A 24574-nucleotide genomic window follows, 5' to 3' on the forward strand; every position below is an offset into this window, starting at 1 on the left:
GTTTCAGTATTATGATCCATGGTTTTAGCGTCTTTTCTAGACTAAAATTTTATACAGTTACAATATTTAACGAACACATTATTGCATCCTTCACTGCTGCCTTGGGTTTGAAACAATTAAGTAATCAAGAATAAATTTATTATTTAGAGAAATACGTTTATTAGCGTTTTCTAATAACATCGTCATCAACATCTATGCAGTTAATGTTAGAAAAGTCTAGCTGAACGACCAACCGGTTTGATATGTACAGCGAGAGTAATGTGGTTGAATTCGTTGGCAGCACAACACGCAGCTGCTATAAGAAGATCTAAGGAAGTTCCGTGGGTCGCGCAAAAGGTCCGTCATACCACCAGCATCATTATGAAGTTAGACCTACTATGCTGGTTGCTCATTAGTCGATTATCCGCCTAGTTTAAAATTCGGGGTTTCAGAAGCTAACCAAGGACACAACCGTATGATACCGCTACATTTACAAACGGTACCAAAGTGAAAAGTGGCGCTCCAGTTCGTCTTCAGTCGAGGACAGGAAGGGGATTTCCTTGCTAAGCCACAAGTCCCAGCACCTCGCGCTTCTTCGAATGGCGAGATGCCGTGTATGACACAAGAACAGACCATTTGAATTCTGTTCGGCGTCTGGTGAGAGACGGAAAGAGCTGAGGAAAACATTAGCTTTCGCCTTAAACTTACCCTGAGTTGAGATGGTTACCGAAATGCTGAAAAACGAGTAATCTTGGCACAGCACTGCATCCTTTGCCAAGCAGACGATTCATATGAAGGACAGATCTGAGAGAAAAGTTGGAGAAGGAGCTTTTGGATGTCATATGACAATAAAAATTTCCGCTTTCTCCCGCTAAAGGTTATTTTATTTCTCAAAAAGGTGTTACACTCAAGTTACTTTTCGTATCGCTATCAACATATACTTTACCTTTGTTTTCTTTCTCTGCCTTCTCAAGTTGCTAAGTATTGCTGGGAAAATATGCCCAACGTTACGTCAAGGCTCAAAGTCTCAGTTAAAAGGTCTTAAAAGGTCAAAATTCGGCCAAATAATTAGCCAAGGTCCCCTGATGGCGGACAAGTTTGATGTGACAATCTTTCCCGCAAGTACACAGCTTCACATATGAGTCGACCCGATGGTGTATGGTGACGCTGGTCGGGGGCAAGGTACAAGATCAACCAATCAAGCAATCAAGATGAAACCTCTAAACGTAAAGATGAGAAGGTTTAATGACCTTCTGTATGATATATATTTTTGCGTGCGCTACATCGATAAAAAAATTTCGAGGAGGATGTGCGGTGGGAAATTTCGTATTCTGGAAATTATTAAATAATTTCAGATTGAATTTCTGCGACTGTCACCAGTCATTTAGTCTTTTGTAAAGCGGCCGTTTCCGCCGTTATAGAGCAGCCATTATTAAATCGTGAAAGAAACTTACGTAGCTTTTGATACGCCCGAATGGTAGAGCAAATTTGTTAGATCCGTAGGTAGATTTCGAACGGTATACATTGTTCTATTGCATATTTTTTCGTAAGTGAATGCAGATCCGATACGAAAAGGAATTAAAAAGCCATTAATAAATGTACATAGGGTCATGGTCGTTATAAACGCGGCACGATGAGCATACTCTTACGATGTTTCAATACCCAGCGAAATTTTTTTCCGTATCATTGAGCGCAAATTAATGCCCACGTTCCCGACATTTATACATACACAGTTATGAAATTTTCGTTGAAGACCATAAGTACGATAGTAAAACGGAATTACTTGACCTCTGTGTTCAATTTAGGCGAATTGCTGGACCGTCTTTGAAAAGTGCGTGTCAAACTATTTGAGAATATCGCTTTGAGCTAAATGTCAACTCTATTTTGGAACACGGAGAGCATACAGATATGGATACCATTTTCCGTTACCCCGTATTGAAGGCTGTCTTGCGTTGCATAGTGATCACTACTATGTCCACCATCGTGCTCAATAGCTGATTTATTCCCAATTGTTAGATAGACCCCTCTCAAAGTCGTCTTGCAGCGTATCATTTACTATATGCATTTATCACTATTTACTTAGACAATGTGTAAATTACATCATTGAAGCGCTGAATACATCGTATATTTCAACCCAACATTGAATAGAGAAAAATGCTTCCTCAACTGGCGCAATACCCGGTTAAGCCATTCGTTTAAGATCTTCATTGCTCATTCTGCTGATGTTCCGTTTAACAGAATCACGAACGTGCCGGTGTCCCTAAAGTGTCGCAGATATTGTGGAACAGTAATATCCTGTGTGGGATAATTAAATAACGCAAAAAAAGCTTCGTTAAGCTAACGTATGTCTGTATCGAGTCAGCATCCACATAAAATATACAAATCATCGCTTCGTAACCGCTTAGCAATTCTAATTCCTTCAATATAATTAGGATCATGCGAAAGATTTTCGTTGCTAAAAACTATGAAAAATAGAAAGCCCGTTTGGCGCCTACTTATATTTAGCTTCACGTCGACATAATTTAATGGACAGCCAGGTTATTTAGGTCTTCACTGCTCACAACCTACGACTATTCTAACTTGATTCACTAACTGATCAGTCGTTCTTTTTAAAAACTTGTCAGTCAATAAGCTTTAAACGCACCAAATAGAAACTTCACAGCTTAACTTCGTCAACCACCTATTAATTGAACCGGGTCAACTTTCTAAACAAAAGGCTTCTGCAAATCACCATTACATAGAGTTTGATATGCTACCGTCCATGCAGGTTTTTGGTCTTCAGCCGGCTCTCGGGCTGAAGTACCTTATAGCTTCTGATTTCGATGCCTTTTTAGGCTTCACTGCTAGGGAAGCAATGATCAGTCCGCGCTCGACCTAGTGGCTTCCATGATGCATCTCTCCGCCTTTATTAGCATATAGTATCAGTTTTCTTTATAGGACACTTGCGGCCGTTAGGCAAATGTTCAAATCCGAATACGCGATCTGTGACAAACTAGCTTAGTATACCACCCTAGGTACCGTCTTAGCTGTTGCCGGGAGGCTACGCCTTATAATGTCTTCGGCTTCTGTTCTTCTCCGATTTCTCTCGGAATCTCTCCTGAAACCTCACTTAGTTTTCGTGCACCTATCTACCGTCCATGAATAACAACGCTGAATGGTGTTACATCATAATTATCGGGATCATCAATAACTGTATTTCATTGACTAAATACGAAGTTCCATTTTGTTGAGAGACACAGTTGCTCATGTTACACACAGAGTTATGACTTATACGTAACAGACAATTAGGCATATTTGGCCTGTATTTCATGCTTACGCGTCCTATCGTGTAAGCCGCCTTAATCGTTTTGTGCCCTACTGCCAACATTTCGATCATTGGAGTGATGTTATTTTCAGCTGTTGGCTATGGAAGTTTTTTCAACCGTTGGACGATTGGATGTTTAAAGCTGAGGCTTTTCTATCGGTGATCTTTCGTAATTTATCAAACTGTGTAAATGCGTATGTTTATTAGATTCATACTGGCGGAATTTTTGTTTACTCATAAAGGACTTATCTTTTCAATTCTTAAAGAGTTCTGCCTCTGCAATTGTTAGCATGGCACTGATGTGAGCTTTTAGTTCTTTCCCTTTCCACATATATATATATATATATATATATATATATATATATATATATATACACATTTCTAAACTTTCATTCAGTGTGTTTTTTCTACTACAATACACGCGTCGTAAAATTAAGCATGAATTTTATTAGATGTGTTTTGTTCTTGATTTGTTTCCTCCTTAGTTTCCATTATCGATGATCATGTTCTTAATACCATCAGCTGTCGTTTGGTATCACGGGTTATTAGATTTCGCTTTTGTTTTCATGATCTCATCATTACCTGTATCTGTTATTGATTTCATTTCGTGTTTTCTGTCTTTACCTTATCACTTTCGATTTTGTTACTAGGTTTATACTAACTCCATTATCAATACTCAATTTGTGTTATTAGTGTGTTATGTTTGTTTGCGCTAACTGGAGGGCCTTCTTTTTGTTTATATATATCCATACAGATGTGTGTTGTTTCATGTATATTTATATGAATGTACGGATTCGATGAGGAATTATTTGTTCATTGAAAATTCTAACTCAATCCAGGATAGCGGTCACTTTTTAACAATTCCTATCGGACACACAGTCATTGAAACTACCATGTGTTCATGTGTGTACAAGTTCCCCATATAAATTAAAAAAATACTAATCACCCTATTCTTTCTCTAATTCTGCTATTATTTGTACATATGTACCATGCAGATATTAATATTAGTAAAGGTAGAAATTTACGTCTGTAATTGTAAATGGATGTTCATGTATGTAAAGTATAGCACTTCCAGTTTCTGCTAGATCTACATATTTGATCAATATTACTTGGACGCGAGTATTTTCCCTCTTACGTATCCCTGTTATTGCGTACGAACTACCTGCCCAATGAAGTTTCCACGCTCGGTTATACTGGCTTCATACCTTTGACGATTCATGGGCGCGAGGACCTGTTGCATTCAAATTAAAACTCCACTCAGTTATTATGGTGACTGTTGCTATAATATTAAATTTACAAATGTCGTAATTGACAAGCGGAATAAGAATCATATCCGAATTGCAATCCCTATATCAAAAGTCATTAGAAATTTTAAATTCAGCTTTGGTTATTTCTTTCTGCCGTCATGGTGTTTCATAACGCCCTAGTCCTTATCGGGCTCCTTGCCTGTTTCTAGTTAAAGAGAATGTTTTCCTAATAATAATAAAGTCAATGTTATTTTTCTCCCTTAATGTAATTAAATGTATTGTGACCTCCATCTTGTATACGAATATATAGCAGTGTATTTATAGATTTTAATATATATTATCTTCTTTATTGTTGTTGTATCTATTAATTATTATGCGTTGCCGTTCTGTATGCCTTGTCAAACTTCTCTATGTCTTTTTTTGTTTGTTTGCCGGGACAAGATATCTCTATATTTTTACCTTCCTTTAGTGCACATCCGCTTCCTTTTTTTGTCCCTCCCTAATTCTGTTTCACAGAAACTTTTCGCTTGTTCAATTACACCGAAACGCTCACGCACCAACGTCCACACAACACCGCGTCGTTTTTTGGTAAGATTTCCATATACACACACACACATACACACACACATGTATATATATATATATATATATATATATATATATATATATATATATATATGTATATGTAGTATGTATATGATAATATTCCATTTATAAAGTTTTTAGTTAATCACTTTACTCGGCATCATTACATGATGCTCTTTGATAAAACTATACTGATTATATAAGTAGTACTGTAATAAATGGCGAAACGATACCGTTCGGTGGCAATTATACGCATCTTCCTTGCACGTGGCTATCGCCCGTAACATTCGTTTTTTGGCCCGTTGGTCGGCCGTCGTCGCCATTTTAGCATCAATTTCAAATTCAAATTTCGCGCCACCAGTGTCTCTCATTTTACTTGCCTTGGGCATAATTAGTTTGATCAGTATTGGTGGATTAGTAGTTATTGTTACTACAATTTTAGAAACTGTTATTGAAAAAACATACCGCTATTTAGTATCTAGCAATAGTAACAACACGCCTAGACAGTGCGATACCACCGATACGTGCTGGAGAACTATATATGTCAATATTAGTAGTTTCTATGCCTATATAACCTGTTTGCTTTTCTGAGTCCGGCCCCTAGTTTTTCATCTCGATCGACAACATCTATTTGATTTTTGAAGTTTCAGCAGATTCTTAAGCGCTGCTTTTTCGTTTCTGCCTATACCCTCCTCAATTCAACTGTCGATTTTTCTGCTATTAAGAAAATGAACTTTGTGGCAAGCCATAAAATTCTCTACTGTAGATCACTTATGTCCGCTTGGTTGTTCCACACCCTTCTGCAGTTTGTCATTTTGCTGTTGTTGTTGTTATTATTGTTGTTATGTGCCCTTGAATGCGTTTGCTGCCTCTACCGTTGGGTCTGTTCTGATCCATATCAACCGCCAAGAATTCACACATTTACCTTTTTTATTACTATAATAGTTATTATTATTATTGTTGTTATTAATATTATTGTTATTATTCTTCATTACCGCTACACACCACTTTATTAATGGTGGTGGCAGGCGTGTTTGGTGTTATTACATACATACGGGCCTTTGTACGCTGTTTAGATTCAAACATATCTGGAGACGCACAACATAAACAAACATACGGACACACATATTTACTATTAATGTTATTGTTGATAGCGTTCTTATCATTGTTGTTGCAGTCAATATACTTATTATTATCAACTTTTCCTTATGTATTTTCAGTAATTTTTTTTTCATGCGGACAGCTAAACAATCATCCATTTGCTGCTCTTGCTTGTTATGCATGTGTTTATCAATATTTAATGATTGCGTAAATATCACACAGTTAATAATTTGCCTTATGCTTGCCACTGCGTATGATTTCAAACAATTCCTCTATTCACATACGTTACCGAATATGCGTCCTCATTGTCTCCACTCCTCTTTGTTTTCTTTTTGCGCTCTGCATTCATCTTCAGTATATGTCCTAGTTGTCCGGTGCTCGAAACCTTCGGCTTAGCATTTATCTCAGTTCTACTTCCAGCTGTCCTTCTATTTGTAATTTTGGAGTCGGTTTTATTATGGTTTCCCTATTTCCTGCTCCATATATCAGTTCGCTTATCAACTAATAATAATTATCGTGACATTCGTAGAAGTTGTGTTTCAATTCTCAGTACAATTAAACCCAAAATAAATCCGCTGCACGTATAATCATTGCCGACCTCGTTAGAGCGTCTGCTTCTACGATCATTGTTTACCCTTTGCTTCGGTCCGAGCTGACGAATTTCATTCGCTAAATCACCTGCTTTATTACCAGAGAACTCTCTTCTGTTTTTTTGTTGTATCCCAGTGCCAAACAACTGCTTGTAGTATGTACGCCGGCGTTCTATCATAACGGTGAATCATGATTTGTGATCGACTCCACCGGCCCATGTATAATGTAAGACGAGGTAGCGCCCGAATAATTACAAAAGAATACATATGAAATCCATGCCATTGTCTGGTCGCGCGTCAACAGGCGGAATTAATGATTTATACTTTTTTTTTTTCTTGTTTTACCACTTCCGTTTTGTAGTACTGACAGTTACAATCGTTAGAAATATTTTTGCTCTGTTAAGATTTGGTGCGACTACAAACGGTATAAGTCAACTCAGACCGAAGCGGACAGCGTGACCGGGCGTAGTGTAGTGTTTTTTTTTTTTTTTTTTCGAAATCATTCATTCTACATTGACAAATATCTAGACTAAATATCTATATTTTTCATACATATCATATGGTCAGTGTTCCAGGTCCGGGGGCAGCATTAAAGATGAGCGACAAAGTCGTCACAGATACCAACGTCACCTATAATCATTTCCGTACTGTGCATTGTCGGACCTGTATAATTGTCAGTGTATAGCAGTACTATTATTATTCAATCTACTTCATCATTCATGCGTCCGTCGTCAGCGTCTTCGCTGTTCTTGCCGCTGTTAATGATATATTGTATAGTGTCATCTGTCCACGAATAATTTTTGGCCTTTTTTGCCTCATTCCCTTTATGCCAACGCAATGTCATACAGTTCCATCTGTTTTAGTTACAAGACTTGACACTGAAAAGATGATATCTGTGATAATTACACGGGGTGTCTTTTATCGGGTACTGATTGACACCGAACGTGCGTACACTTTCGCATTTCTGCCAGGGTCGCCGTTTCAGATGCCCGTAGTTGGTAACGTTGACTTGACATGCTCTTAAAAGACCCACAAAGCCTGTAGTGATATTCGACTGTCGACAAGCTCGTATAGCACGGTGTACCTTGTACGATAAAATAGCTTCTCTTCTTTGTTTTTTGCCAACCGGCGCCGCAAAATTTCGACAGACTATTGGCATACAGCCAACAGATATATTGAAACTGTTGTAATTATCGCACAAAGTACAGACGCTGTTTTTCCTCTCTACTGATATTTATCGCTTTCTTGAATGTTGTGATTGCCGCCGGTTGGAGGCAGAACAGGGCGAAGATATCGAAAGAGCTGTTTGACTGCGGCCCACCATAATTGCGAGGTATGAAGCCAAGCTCAATGGACGTGAGTCGTTTCATCAGTCTATCGTAAGTCGGATATCTGGGTCGAGCCGAAGATTCGTACGAGCTGCTCTTCGTAGTGGGTGATGTTGCGCTTCATGATCTCAACGCAATTGCCTAGCAGACGCTCAAAGGCCTCGACGTCAAGGACTTTAGGCGAAAACATTCACAGTTGGTCAGGACGCACAGAAATCGGGCAAAAACAAGAGTACATCATATAGTTAGTAATACTTAAATAAAGAAGATCAAAGTGGGAAAAATGCACTATTCCTTTTGGGGAGTGCTATAAGTTTCTTTTAAAGAAAATAATAAGTTAATAATTTTCTAAAAAATTATGCCATTGATAATATTGCTATCTCTAGACGGAACAATAATAAGTAGAGTGCAGTAAACGTCAAATCGCTGACTGCCTGTATAGTATTTGAGTATACCACTGCCAGCTGCGATCAAGTCAAACGAGAAACGATCTTTAAGAACGTAACTATTTCACGTTTTCCTAATGATAGAACTGTAGAAAGCGAATGCAAACGTTGGCAATACGGTTAAAAAATCGGATACGTGTACGCTAAAATTTGTAATCTGCTAGACAATTAGCAATATGTAATATTATAGAAGCACCGTTGCAAAAACATCGAAAGCATTAAATACTACAATTTAAGTTCGCCGCCAGCTTCGTTAACTGCATTATTATTATTATTATTATTATTATTATATATTAAAGCATTATTATATGGTCCTTGAAATAGGCAAACAATGATCGAAAAATTAGATCAAGTCAAACAAGGATTGCTGCCCATTGCTATAGTCAAATATGAGAACGTTCATCTAACGGAACATACATTTTGATACAATGGGAACAATGGGAGAAGTTCTGGCTTAAAATGAACAATTCAGTTGAAGAAGCTGAATGTCAGAATTAGTTTTGATAAGAAGTAAAAGAACTACTACAATTACGGAAAACAGTAATAAGATATATAACTACATCGGCCGACACGCTTTTCATCTGCCAACAAACGATACTACACTTGTTAAGATACTTTTAGAGTGCCGCTTGAACAGAGGATACTTGGTACACTGGCTTAATCATTCTCGCTAAACATGACATAAATAAAAAAGGACCGGGAAGCTATTTACGCCATCCAGCTGTTTGGTAGCTTCACTTGAGAATTAAAAACAAACGTTTAAAATTAGTCTGATGGTGTAAGCAGGTGAGGCCACAGACATGAGAAAAGAACTACGTCCTACCGAAAATTGAACGTCCTGCGAAAGCGTTCACACATTATTTGAAAAAATTACACGCGCAATTATTGTTACGTTCTATAGGGATGGCGCCAGACTTTGTTGACCTTTAATCGCTTCAGGCTATGTTTAATGCTACTGAACAAACTAACTCAATAAAGCGACACAACAGTCTTCTTAATGTAGATACCGAATTTATCAAATGCCCCATAAGTGTAAGTCTTGGTGTAGCTTTCTATCGCAAAATAGCTAGGCTTGGGACGTGTTTTTATATGTATTTTATCACCGCTAGGACATTTTAGGCCATTATAGATCAGCAAATATGGCGCTGTGCTCAAGCGGAGATAGAAAATCATCTTAAATTATGTGTTCTCCCGTAACGGATGCGTCGGTCTTCAATTTACCATAAACATGTTCCCTTATTTATAGCTACAATGAATACGAACTGTTCACGCTCGACGCCAGAACGTTAATCATGGTCCTGACAACAGCTGAATAAAGGCACACCGTAGTTCAGGCGAAAACTGCATGTTTATATATAAATGCAATCCAACTACCTATTGCATGAATGACAGAAGGTATTCATACGGTGAGTTGATGAACTTCTGCGCATGTCCAACATACAAGCGCTGTTGTGTTCTTCGAAGTACATGCACGCGCATCTACCGAATAGCTGAAAGGTCGAGAGGACGGTAAGTCCATTGTAAGGAAAAAAAAAGCAGCTGACTAACTATTTTCACGGAAAATACTCACAGGCAACTCTCACGTCACCAACGGCGTAGACGGAAACTGCGCGGGGTTTGTGAGTGATGAGACCCAATTCGCCAAAGTAGCTGCCCTTCGTCATTCGGGAGACCTCTTGTTCGCCTCCGTCAGAGCGGAAACAGCATCGAACTGTCCCATCTTCGAGAAAGTACATACCTGCAAATCCCCATTCAGCCAGCCGTATCGCATAAGACCCAAAAGGAAGAAGATGCACATTAAGACACGAAGTAATCCTCTCGTTGGGTTGACGAAGTTGATCGAGATCGTGTAGGTGGTGATAATAATAATATCACGTACCAACACAATGTGAAAGGTTGACGATCTGTCTAAGTAAGTGGAGTAAAATTACTATAAAAATATTAAAAGAAGCAAAAATCTGAAGGAAAATTATTAGTATTACCATAAGCCATAAACTATTCAATAATATAATAGGCCTTAATATGTGATTTAGTATCACTTCAACTTCTTTCAAATAATTTCTACCGTTTACAACCTTCAAGTCAACACATTTCATTACCAAACACGAAAAGCATTTTCTACAGTTCGGTCATGATACATAAGACCAGTTAGCTTACGGGCATTGCAGAGTCTTAATGGCCTGGTACTTAGACACAAGATATCAATTTTCTTTTACATGACAAAATGCTAGTCAAGTGGTCTTGGATGTCATACACTATATATTCTCAACAGCGAATTGTTTTCTTCATTTTTAGACAGAATGACACTGGCGCATCGAGCGTGCAGGGTGAATGCAGGACAGGAATAACAGAGCTATTGATATCATTGCTGTGTCGTGTGTCACAGTATGCCAGAACCTCTTTGTCGTCAGAAACGGGAGTACAAATACAGGTCTAACGGGCCCGTGAGCCTAGATCACTTGGGTCGAACCAACTATCAGTCACAAGTCATGGGGCTGAATAATACAATCGCAGCATACAACAATTCTTCGAATTCAATGCGAACCTGCGCAGGTACTTAAGGTGCGCCTAAAAGGTTCCGGATGTCTATGGGTAAGGCCAAAAAAGTTTGGCAAAAAGTTACGTCCTGCTGACCGATTCCCGACTATTATCGTCTATATCCATAGCTGAATATATATATGTATACATGTATATATGTATGGTACCGCGCCTGTAATTGCAACTAGAAAATGCCGTTCTGCTTGTCTTACTTGAAGTAGAGCTAGAAGATTCATCGAATTTAATTCGGGCAATATCGACTATAAATTAGCCTAATATTATAATTTATATAGGTAGTGGAAGGGGTCTATAGGTCCATGGCAGTTAAGAGTATAACTATATAATAATATTTTGGTAGGTGTGGTGTTTGTGAAGTCTCGGCGTAATTTTCACTATATATAATCTACGTAAAATCGGTCTTATGATGAAACCCGGATGATACATTAATGACAAACCATTTTAGTCGCTGGAGCACAAGTACGGCATTGTAACGTTTACTTGCTAATGATCACACTTCATGTAAGCCTGTGACATAAATTACCATTCGGTAATCCAACCTGCATTTTGCGTCATCGCATGGTTGGACAACTCTTGGTTAACCTGACAGAAAAAAAAGGTACTTTTCTCGATAAAGCTACCAATTTAGTCGCAGAATTTCTACGCAACTTTAATTATACACATATTTAGTTTGTATTTGATAGGGCATACGCTGAAGGGGGGGAGTCGCACACCAATCAATCTTACGGGCGGAGATTGACCCTTGACACGTGGAAAATTAGTTAGTAAAGTGAGATCTGCTATTCCCTTAAAGGAAGCCAGGGCAATAGTGTGCTCTCATGTTTGCTACGCTCACTTGAGTATCTGTTGGTTATGACTGGTAAAGCATTTGCCTCAGTATGGTCAATCCGGCAAATCGCGATCATCAGTATATTCCAAGCTGTATGTTCCGCAATAGAGCTTAGGTATAAACAGCCGTTATATTTGAAGGGAATCTTTAGTACTTCCGTAAAATTAGCCTTTTTATTTAAAGTTTACACTGTTTAGAAGTCCATTAATCCCTACGTTACTTAGCAATAATTCAAATTCTCTTACTGAGCAGTAAAATTATATCAGCATTTCTGATCAGAAAGCAAAATAAATATATTATTAAGTTTACACTATCTCAGGTTAGATCCACATATCATACTGCGTGCTTCTACATACAAATCCTATGTCATGTTACATACCGTCTGATACATCGCCCTGCTTGATTATACATTCGTCGTCGTGGAAGTCTTTTGGCATGAGGGCGTCACATAAATTCATACGTTCATAGGCGTTAAGCGAACTCAGCATCGGAACAGATTCCAACAACTTCTCGTACTCGATACGTTTTTTATGGGCACTTTTCAACACGATTCGACGAAATGTTTGACGGTTCTGTAATATAGGGATTTTTGTGGATAACATGCAAATAGCACAGAAAATGCATAGGAGGGTTAACATATGTTCCTATATTGATGCGCGTAATACGAGCACGACACATTTCGAAGCAAATGAACGGCTCGAAATATTCGTTTTTTTTTACGACTTCAAAGGCGTCGTAAGCGTACGGTACTGGGTTTGTAAAATTAAGCTTTTGCCCTCGGCTCCGATAGGTTCATTCCAGAACTACACCCGCTATATGGACTTGGCTGTCTGCACTTTTCACTTAACATTGACGAAACATCTCAAACTAACAACAGGTTCTGTATAAGCACATTAAGATTTTGACAACTGACTGTCACTTACTCTCATGTTCTAGGGTGAGATCGAATACCGCTATTTATTTTTCGCAAGTTGTATTGTATAGTGGATTTTTTTTAGGATAGAGGATAATATCTGTTGCAATAGGAGTACGTCTATTTCTGTCCCTCCGTTACGACAACAGAGGGCCGATAACAGGATATCAAAAGTGTATATATAGACCAATACAATCATGCCTCGGCTGTGCTGGTCGTCATTTTGTGTCCTGGTTCATGACGCTATAAACGAATAAGAACTATGACTATAACAATACCTATGATCATTCTGCTATTGATCCATCAGGTTATGCATTACACGAATCGAGTGACACTCAACGGTTGTAGGAGCGGCATATAGTTTTTGCATGCAGCATATATATTGATTGGTCGATTCATATAGTACACACACAAAAGGTATCACAAATTATTGCTATACCCAATCATGTAACGGCAATTTATCTAGTGCAGACTCGACAACGGACCCTTGCAACCAATAAGAGTTAACTGAGATAACGTATTTTAGCTGGTATGACCACGTACCGCGACACATAAGCGGCACATAATTTGTGCCGCTATGTATCGCGGTAAAACTATTTTACCATTGGTTAGGAAAAGACAACGACTTTTACACAAGCCTATCGTTCACAATTCACAATTGCAGGTATTCTCAAGATGAAGCAAGCTATCTCTACCTACCGCCGGTACTCACAACAAAAGTTTCCCACTCTAAAAAGCTCACATTGGATTGCTTTCTGTAAGCCGATGACGCCGAAAACTATTCTCAATGCAACTTCCGATAACAATGAGCGAAGATACCGTGACTCAAAGACGAACTTAATCTGATCAATTTAGAAAAATTCATATGAAGCGCACATATACCCGATTATAGAAGCCAGTCGCCCTTCAGATTCGTGCTGTGAAAGTTTAATTGACACCAACACGAGTATCAATAGCCAGTCTTCGTTGGACGTAGATGGCAGGGTACGCTTTGAGGGAACGAATTTTTGACATTGCTGAATCTATTGCATCTTTCTCATTGGTACTCTTAAGGGTGACTAAGGCATACCTGAAGAGTAATCTACATGGCATCTACGATTTAATCAGAAAACTAGATTACGCATAGATCAGGGGCAGCGAGGACACCTAGGCCTTAAGGGATTAGACTGAACGACTTATAGATACATATGCATGGACTAGAGCTGAGTAGAAATACTATCTTGTTCGTGATGGCGCAAGATGGCTGCATTAGTAAGGAGTTACCGATCAAATGGAACAAATCCAAGCAACATAGACGACGTAACAGACAATATAAAATATCCATTATAATTAATATCCTATTTGGATATTATATGCGAAGTCGTGCCTTGAAATCGAGGAATCTTTGGCGGAAAGACAGCCGATGAATGCGTTCATCCGATCTTTTTAATACTATACAAAAGCCAGCTCTTCCTTGAGCAGGCTCGTTGTGGCGAATAACAACACGGCTTTTTTCAAGTTCTGGCGAGGGTTAGGATCTAGTCTTTCAGCGCTGGACAAACTCCTACAAAAACTAAAGGTTTATTCTTTGCTCGCAACTGACAGCCTACTTTATTGGCAGTTTTTTGCAGCTTCTGAAAATCTCAGAAAGACTAGCACAAAATAAACGCGAAGATTCCTAATAGGGTTTAGAATTCAAGGACTCGAAAGTGTACACCAACGGCTCAAAAATCCATTATTAGTTTTTGTTGCAAATTGTCTGAAAGAAAAGTTCATTAGTGTCCGTTTAGCTCGTTCAGAAAAGCTTTAGTGGTCAGTTTTTTCATTTTTTTGGCCTGCTGTCCGCCTGATAATTTAATTCCACTCTACTTTTTTTGCACAGAGTGAGCAATACTTACCAGTATTGGTTGACGCGCGATTATTTTCAGAAAGCTTTTCTTCAGATTAAAAATTTTCAGAAACAACCCATAAGTGGTTTAGGTCTAGTATGGAGAATGTGAACGCGGTGGATGGTGAGTACACATGGCAGTTAGGAATGACACATCTAGCATATGTGCAAAGTTCCATTCAAATTACGTTTAGATCCAGTTATAGAAACAATGAATTGATTAAGAAGAAGTGTATTTTTAATTTACATGCCCTAACTTACAACTTCAGCTTGAAATTTACGTTAAAGAGTAATTATTAATAATAGTTGTTTTTGCATAATCCAAAACATGGGACTTTTCCACAGCTTTGACGTTTCACATTTCCTCGAATGTTCCGCTCGGCGAGTAACTGCATTACGGTGAAGACGACGAGTTCACTGCACCAAATAAAGCTCCTTTTGTTCGTAGAGCCGACCCGATCTCAAAGCAGACGACAGGTTATTTGGCCACTCTGCGACGGTCTCGTTCATCGCTTATACATGAACCTAGGCACGCACTGCTGGTCCTCACTTCGTTCGTATAGATAGAACTCGTTACCCGAGATTAGCTTTTCTTGCGAAGAAAGATATCGGTGAAAGCACTAGTTACTGTGCAAGTCTGCGCTCTAGCTACGCGTGTTAAACTATGCCATCAGTCGTGAGAGCCGGGACGGTACAAGCTACCCACGGTAAACACATGTACGGTTGAAACGAAGCGATTTTTAACGCCAGCTATGGACGAGTTCGGGTCGCTTTATTATCTTGTACGCTGCGAGTTGTCCTTCGACAATTATTGCCAAAGTATTCCTGTGCAAAAAGGCGAACTGTATATATATCTTATATGGGAGTCCACTGTAGCTAAAGGATGTTGGATCTATTATAGTCACAGACCATACAGAGACGTCCTTTCGAGATAGGAAAAAGTTGGCTGAAACCGCCACTTATGTCCCACTGAACGACAGACCACTCCACAGTTCAAGGAGGCCATTTGCTGATTCGTGAGAGAGCTCCTTAGTCGACAATAGCGGCGGAACCGGTGATATATCCCGCTGATCTCCCGAGCACAGTCGTTTGACAAGCGGGTAAAGCGATTACCCAAGAATTAAAAAAAATTTGATTAGAAGTGTCTGATGTCGATAGCATCTGAACTCTCTCTAGTGTTGTTCTACCTGTTCTAGTGTATCTAGTGTTGTTCACCTCGATTGATATATAACTGCAGTTGTAAGTGCGTGTGACTTATCCTACTTTCTGATTCTATAAATTATTTTATTAATTTTTATGAATGTTTGTAGAGGTGAGCCTTTCAAATGAAAACGTGGTATCATCATCGACATAAAAACATTTTTCCATAGCTAACTTTCAACTGTCCCCTGTACGGTCGGTCTGATACCATTATTTCAACACTGTTTCGAGGACCTATCCAGATAAGGGGCTTAATACGGAGGCAATCTGGGGCGACTAAGCAGAGAAGGGATTATGACTATATTCATCGCCCCTCTTCCTGTTACTATTCGAATTTTCACTGTAGAATCAAAGCGTGTGTGTCTACACCTCCAGATTAAATTCCAGACCACCTCCGTATCGCTCCGATTAATAGACGAACACGTTACCACTGCAAAATCACGGAAAGTGCATCAGTAACATGGGTCCTATCAAATTAAAATATTACTAGATCTGACTGAAACGGGCGTATTACGTTGAAACAATGGCTCTCAGAGTTTCCTACTTTATTTAAATATTCACGCCGATTTCTTAGTATAAGAAATCGGTGTGGATATTTGTAACGGTTGCTATAAAAAATTATGTAATCTGCTACCACTTTAATCTCCCAACGTTCTCCCACGATAATCACAGAGTTTTTGCAGAAGTATGAAAAAAGAGTCTGCCATTTTTCTGCTCTTGCGATCTGAGCGCTTTAAATGACGTTCGGGGGATTTTTCCATCAGGTCCGTTTGCATTACCCATATTGAACTTATTCTACGAAAATGCGCGACTGCCATTATATGACCTTTTCTATAGTGGATCACTTAAACATAAAACAAAGCAACAATTGAACTGATATCAACGACGAATACGAGTATTGCCTATTCTCGTTAGCGAATTAAAGTCGGTAGAGCAAATTGCAGACCGCGATAAAAGGATCCCGGCAGAGAGTCCTTGAACTCATACCGAGCGCTTCATTTTACTATATACATACAAAAATAGTATCAATATACGACATTATACCGAATCACAATATATATGGCTGCCATCGTTCCCGATCATGGTGTAACGCGAAAAAATTCAGGAATACCCAGTACAGTTTCTCACCTGCTTTCATCATCTGTGCAGGCACATTGCAGGCTTCATTAAGGAAAGCCCTTGTTGGCTCTTTTCTGATTGAAGATAGCTTGCCACAGCTTAGGTCTGTCTTTCGTTAAGACGTTGCGCAGGAAACCTTTCTATGCGTAAGAACAGCGTTATTTACTGAATACACAATCACACTGACAAAACCCCAACCGGTGAAGTCCAGCAGCGAGCCTCAAGGCAGATCCGCAAAAACAGGTTTGTTTTTGTGTGTTTTCGATTGCGTCCACTTGTTCGACCCAAGCTAATATAGCAACTTGTTTCTAGCTGGTTTTCGTGGACTTACGATTAGACAGTCTGCGCGATAAACACCTCTCAGCCTAGATATCAGCATCACCAATTAATCCGAAATTTCTGTAGGATAATGGAAGTGTAATCATAACTACAGTAGACAGAATTGATTCAAGATAGGATCAACCGAATGTACGCCATGCCCGAACACAGCAGTATATTTGAAATACGCACAGTGGGATATATGAACACAGGGTTCTTTTCAAAATACCCCCCGCCCCGCCCGCGATGATTGTCTCACCGGTTAAGGATATGAACAAAATAGAGGTACTTTTCTGGCTATATTAGCTGATTAAGGCAGGAAGGGGGGCTAATTTCGGCAGCATAATCGGTTTTGTGCTTCACGCGCGATCGAACGTCTCGGCATGAACGGATTCCTCTTATGTTACGGACGCCAGCTAGCCGGTCGTTCGCATCAAGAACGGGATGGGTGCCAGCTGATCTTTTGGCTTTGGTTAATTGTGAATGTTCGCTCATTCCATTTCAAGCAAACAGATGCAGAAGCCGCACAACAGCAGCTGGGAATTATCACTTACGACGTGACGTTAGGATAATGAACAAACCTTGATTGCAGAATGGCCTGAACGTACCAAATATCTACTCACTATAGTCACTTATGGCATATAAAAGTATTGTTCGATTGAAGTCAATCAAGTGGATTCGATTGAAGTCAACACGAATGGAAGACTGTGCGAATGCATTTATGTGGACGACCAATAAATGGTTAGTTCTTCACTAATAATAGAGCTTCTTATAGCTGTAAAAGAAGGTAAAATGTTTTAAAAAAAATCCATTGCATACGGCAGACCAAATGGGGTCTTAACGTTAGATGTATCCGCACATACTTGTCCTTATTCGAGACGAGAAATTTGCACACAAGCATGGATTCAAATTAGTCCCACGCAATAGTTGAACGCACGAATTTCCTCAAATCACACATACGTACGTAGGCAAACTAAGCTGCGAAAAAAACAACCCGCCAACATTGTAGACCTGGCCAATATATACATGTATGTACATACTGGAAGTGCCGAAACTCTACCGTTGGCTGCTATGGCAGTTTCATAAAAGCGAAGATTTTCAAAAACGGAGATACAATTGGACACTGTTGTTGCTTGTCATATTCGTCGGGTGGGGCGCGAAACAGCCGGTCCATAGTCGACATAGACGCGATACTATATAGAACGAAACAAGTTACTCACCATAGCCCAGAGAGACCCCTCCGTTGTCGCTTGGATCGTCGCCGCCCTAGGCTGATTGTATAACAACGATAGCTCGCCGAACGAGCCATGGTTATCATATTTTCCAACATTGACGTTCTCACCTGTCAACGAATTTTTCACGAAGATGTTGTACAAGCCGCTGAAATTATAACACAATCGCAATGGTTCAGGTGTACATAGATAGAGGTTAGACACTTATTTTGATATAATATATAGAGGCAATACGACATCTGAAAATTTGTCTCTAACAATTCCTAGCCAATAGCTAGTGGACGGTGACCTGTGGAGCATCTTCCACATAAAAGACATCCACTCAAAATATCTTTATTAGGTTTTATTATTCGTGAGCAATATGATCAATGTTGTATGATCTCGGATCCGATTGACATCATTATGTATCCTTGCTGTAATAAATGCAACATCATTAACAAGGGCATTCATAATAATAAACTTCAAACCAGATTAAACAGGACGAAGGCGAAGCACCACGCCCTTCGTACAACGTAGAACCCACCGCGTTAATATACCACTTGATCATCGCAGTGAAGGTGAAGTTAGTCAACACTGGCTAATATTAAGGTGTTCTAACCGAATCCGACCGTCCTTGAAATTAAATGATTTTTGGAATTACGGGTTACTGTCTGCGAAAACTCGTAGGAGAAAATTGGCTGAGTCTACTCCAGGAGAAATTGATTACGTTGAAAATCGTCGCTCAGTTATCAAGTCTTCATTTATCGAAAGTCGCAATGTTGCCGAAGTTTGTCGAAGAGTGATGAAGACATTAGGCAAAAAGGCCTTCACCGAAAGCACAAACCGCTTCAGAAACGAAGGTCGGGATGTTGGAAGTTAGTTAGGAGGTGACCAGATGTTTGGACCTAAAGGACAACGCCGCATACTTGCAATCGAAGAGGCTTTTCACGAAGGCAAAGCTTAGAGTTTGAGTGCTCTGTTACTGAGGGCTAAAACTGGTATTTCATATTTAACGTCTGGCAGGGAATACGGCAGTTGTGGAAACTGAGTACAAATGGAGTCGGGTAACAGTTTCGAGTAGGTTCGGGCGTAAGGTATTAGTAGTACTCGCTACTATAAGATAATCACCGAAAACGGAGCAATAAATGTCCGCAGTGTCGAGCTCATCACGAGACCCTTGGGACGCGGTCCGGTTACCTGATGACAACGCCGGTCTATTTGCCATGTTCCAATTATTTCCTGACATGAGCAAAAAAATATCCAACGTTGCCTTCAACTCGTTTGTTCTTCTGATTCAAATCTGTGTAACTACGGGGCTTGCCATGCTCTAAGCAGGGCAACTGGACGGCAAGCGTATTCTACAATTGATTTATTTCAAGGAGCCATAGATAATAATTACCTACGGCAATGTAAATGGGATAAATGTGTACGAGATAGAAGAAAATACCGTTGACACGCATTAAAAATCATCATTCTAGGTCAGCTAATTTTATTGAAGTCATTCAATTTCATAGACGTATACTAACTTTTAGCGTTCTAACATAGTATTACAAGAATATATATTAACTGTTCCTATTACAGATGTGTTTCACAGTTGATTTTGCTGTTTATGGCAATAACAAATGTTAAATGTGGTCATTCCAACTCTTCAGGGGCTTTTGACTCACTTTGTATATTGTGCTAAGGCAAATATGTAATTAAAGGCCCTTTTCTAAACCTGCAATGTACCCACACACATTGCTTTTCAGCTCAAAGAGAAACCTCAACATGTTGTGTAAGCGCGAAAATTAAACCATGTTCCTTTTGAAGCAACTTATTCATACGAAACTTTAGCTCGATCTACTAGCTCGGACTAGCTTTTCTCTTTGCGAAACTTAGCCAATAATTATACTAAAACTATCTAAAAATGCGTTCGTTCAAAGTTTTTAAGTTATATTGACTGATCATTTAACACATATACAGTGTGTCCTAGAAAGAGTTATTACTGGTACGAGGGTCTGCTGGTAATTTTTAGATCTTCCAACCCAACGAAACGTGGCTCACGTTTCGAAGCTGCCACTAGCGATCAACCAAAGACAGCCTTGTCCTGAAGCGAGCCCGGCGTTCCCGGTCCAGCCTGCTAGTTCTGTCACGACAAAATAGCTGCCGATTGTCTGTTATCAATGACAATTCTTAGTTAAGGTCAAAGGTTACCAATAGCAGGACACAATTGCCAGCTTCCTAATCTAGTTCGAGCCGTAGCGCTGCTGATGCAATATGTGTCTTCGAAATTTTATCGGGAACGCTAGTTATTTTTTGTTATATATTGGGAAGCCATGATCATACACGCATGAAACAGAAAGGCCCCGCTAATTTTATCCTTCGTAATATTTCCAGTCGACAAATTGGTGTAACTAAATTGCCCAGCTTTATATCATGCTGTATTGTAAATAGTAGAAACAGAGGTAGATGGTGCCCTCTACGAGAGGCCGTAACGCTGGTAAGAGTACAGTTTGATGAGCAAGTACTTTTTCTAGAGATGTTCTCTTGAAGGCAGGAGATAATGAAAATCTGCAGTACCGATGAAGTAATGCAACAGCCGAGTAAGAACTGCATGGAGACAAGGATTTGAATTGTAGATGGTTTCCAGAGGGCAAGCAGGCATCAGAAAGTACGTCAGGGTTAAGATGTGTTGAAGGATGGAATCAGGTCACGAACCAAACGGTGATTGAGTTAACAATTGAATTGAAGTGGACACGTATTTAGTCAACATAATTGTATATTTAATGAGCACCTCTATGCTGAGCGATATCATCGAAATATATATGTTCCGTATTTGTTTATTCTGATCATCTAAAAGCCTTATTAAAGAAGCGTTATTTAGACAAGACCGCCATCACTTGCCATTTGCCGCTATGCATTAAAGACATTTGAGATATATATATATATATATAGGCCATGTTTAAAAACAGTTTTCGTAGTTATCGTTTATCAGTAAGTATCTTTGGACTTGTTTTTTAAAATATACTCCGCAAGGAGCATATCAGTGCTGAAAGATTTTAGCCCTTAAAACAAAAACCATTTTGATACGTAGATGGCTCAACGTTCATAACTGTTTTTGTAGTTATTTAATTTTAAACTTACATCGACACTGGAAATTGCTAGGAAACCTTAGCGCCTACTGTTCCTTAGTTATGTATAACTTAAATAGCTGATTTGTAAGTCGCTTTTATCCAGTGTAGATGTAATGTGGGCTTTTTGCGCAGCCTCTACTTTCGGTTGTTTGCTTAATAGTCATCGTCAAATACAAAATGTGCCCTCCTTTTCAGGTTTTGCGTATATTCTATACCACTTTCTGTAGCCGTATCCTAACTGATTCTTAGAGCGCCATTTACAACAGTGCCGGTCAAGCAAACAAGTCAATCCCGTCGATTCATCGGGCGGCTTTCCGCATCCGGCGATGCTTTAACTGAATCTAAAGGCATCATAGAGAAAAGCTAACGCAGTGTCATGAGTAAGTAACTATAGGGATGGTACCGACAGTAATAACAACAGAAATAGATAACGATTAACCATTAATGTAATGATCCCTTTAGCGCCTCCAATATGGTGGCGTTCACCCTCTCGACGTTCGCAAATTTGTGCCGTTCTTTCGAAAAAGGGTTGCAGATATTTTTCCCCTTAGCTGACATGTTGGTTTGTTTGTGTTCCAGAACACACTTTGACACATGGCAGGGGCCTTTTTGGTCTTGCTGAATTAACAATGATGCCATTAGCGACAAGACAAGTAAACGAGACTCCCTCTGGAGGAATAGACAATACAAAGCGGGCGGGACGGACTGACCGCTGTCTGTTACTGTATCTTCACTGACATTGGGTATCTGCTGAGGCGCACATGGATGCATGAAGGGGTAAATAAAATATGACATCCACATTTTGCACATATATGCATTCAAACAATTCTGTTTTCAACAAGTCGCTCACTTTTTATTAAACGGTTTATTTGATACAATTAAGCTTACATTCTATCTACTAATGGAACATGGTATCTTACTTCATTACTCACAATTATTCCTACTTAATGTGTCTGTAATAAACTCACAACAAATTTCACGACTTGCCTAAATTGGTTTATTAGGGACTGACTCTTTGTCAACGGTTCGAGTAGCGTCAGTGAGAAAAATCCAATAATAGGACGTGACAGCTCTACGGATCGGGAATTAGCATGGTATCTATGCGCCGAAATAACGCCTTACATTACTATACATCGTACATAGCAGCGTTTTAGTAGTTAGAAAGCTGTTTGACTTGTCGTCCAATTCTCTTGCGCTGAGAAAGCAGTAGCTCAGGACTTTTGTCATTTTATCCTAATACATTATTTCCTCTTCCCGACGGTAGAAACAACTGTCGACAGAGAGGTTTTTCATTTCTCTTTTGTTATCGTGACATTTTGCGTTTTCTCGAGATACCCATTTCCGCCCCGACCATTGGAATCATCGCCAACTCCATTACCGCCCAAATATCCAGATGGATTCGTGTTGGCGTCACCGTTGTGGATTATGCACCGATCGTGGAAAATCAGTCGTTCTCAACTGAACAGATTCCCTGCCCCGTCACTTTTGACTTTATTTTTCTTCTCTTAGCTTTTTCCTTCTTTATGTGGCCATCGTCTCACGAGTAACTCTCACACCGGCCTGGGAAATTTGCGAAACTTCTTGGCAGAGCCTTGCCTCTCTGTCAGCTTGTCGTTTCAAACTAAAAAATCTACCCGTAACGAGTCACTTTCATGTACACGGCTGCAACAGCAGCGACCTCCACTGTCGCACAGACTTTCAAAAGCAATATCGATTTTTTTACATGTGTAACGCAGGAAGAATGAAGGGAAGAAACGATTCGCGGTATCGTGTGCGCTCTCTTTTCCTTTTAAAAAACCAGAGGGAGAACGCGGACATTCGATTCTCCTAAGTTCCCGGCCCCTATCGCCTGTGCGCGACTGTTAAAAGCACTATTTCAAACTCACGCGAGGATCTAGTTTGTCTTTCGCTGCCTTTTCTTCGTACCCCTGCTGGATTCTCCTACTGTACCTACATTATTGCACGTCGGTCGACTTCTACAACCGATGACGGCCCAAACTGAACAACCACGCGTACAGAACAGGCCTTTGCGCGTAGAAGACGGTCAGGTGCAGACTTGTCGTATGCTTTCCGACTATTATGGAAAAAAACAAGCGCAAACACTTGCTTTGAGAAACTAATGGGCGCGCCGTACAAAGGATCTTCAAAAGAGGCCCCTGACCGTGCCTCGTCTTGTAGTCCGGTCTGGCGCACGACCAAAAAACCGACAGTTCCAAGCTTGGGAATTGGTCTTAACATTGGTTATCTGTCCACGAACGGCAAGAACGGTTTGTTCTCCAGCTACACTTTCTAGGGTCAATACTGTTGTTAGGCCTTCGAATGTCTCGAAAGATAGCTACCTCAATGTATGTACATATCTGCGCGTGTATCTTTGATGCTACCGCCACACTTCAGAATAGTTTACTTCATGGTAAAAAAAACAAGGCACTTTATAATCTAATAAATGCGAGAAATAATGTTCTATTAGCTGGCTATCCGTGTATATGGACGTTTAAGTGTAAATGTAGCACTTCGCTTCTTCATTTATTTGAGGTCCGAAATAATGTTCTGAGGAACTGCCCTTACATTATAATTCTTATTACGAGATGGATTAGGCTGCGTGGGGCATGTATAGGCTGCGTAGGACAGCGTGAGAGCGTGTCCTAGTTCGACTGTAATTCAGCTCGCTACATGTCCACGCGAGTCTTCTCAGCGTTTCGAAGCATTCAGTTAGTAGGATTCGTAGTGGGTGAAAATGCGGAAAGAGAACTTCGTATAGCTACTACCTCGAATAGCTCGGGCGCAATTAGTTCGCAATAATTTTGGACGCAGATCAAGTTCGAGTAATAAATAGACTCTCAGAATGGAAAAATGTAATAGCCAATACCC

The 24574-nt window shown here is 39.7% G+C and overlaps 1 protein-coding gene across 6 annotated transcripts in view; it reads right to left on the minus strand.

The window, feature by feature from the left end:
- Positions 1 to 3139: 3139 nt before the first annotated feature.
- The window catches only part of LOC111270591 (cAMP-dependent protein kinase type II regulatory subunit), a 90939-nt gene continuing 69504 nt past the window's right edge, over positions 3140 to 24574 (minus strand). For all 6 annotated transcript variants that reach the window (XM_022850887.2, XM_022850886.2, XM_022850883.2 and 3 more), the window contains 4 exons: positions 18603 to 18762; positions 12345 to 12537; positions 10151 to 10318; positions 3140 to 8308 (listed from right to left, as the gene is read on the minus strand). In XM_022850887.2, coding sequence (XP_022706622.1) covers positions 8181 to 8308; positions 10151 to 10318; positions 12345 to 12537; positions 18603 to 18762 — 649 coding nt within the window. In that variant the 3' untranslated portion in view covers positions 3140 to 8180. The remainder of the gene's footprint in view (positions 8309 to 10150; positions 10319 to 12344; positions 12538 to 18602; positions 18763 to 24574) is intronic.

This window comes from Varroa jacobsoni, unplaced genomic scaffold, assembly GCF_002532875.2.
Source record: "Varroa jacobsoni isolate VJ856 unplaced genomic scaffold, vjacob_1.0 contig00012, whole genome shotgun sequence".
NCBI lineage: Eukaryota > Metazoa > Arthropoda > Arachnida > Mesostigmata > Varroidae > Varroa > Varroa jacobsoni.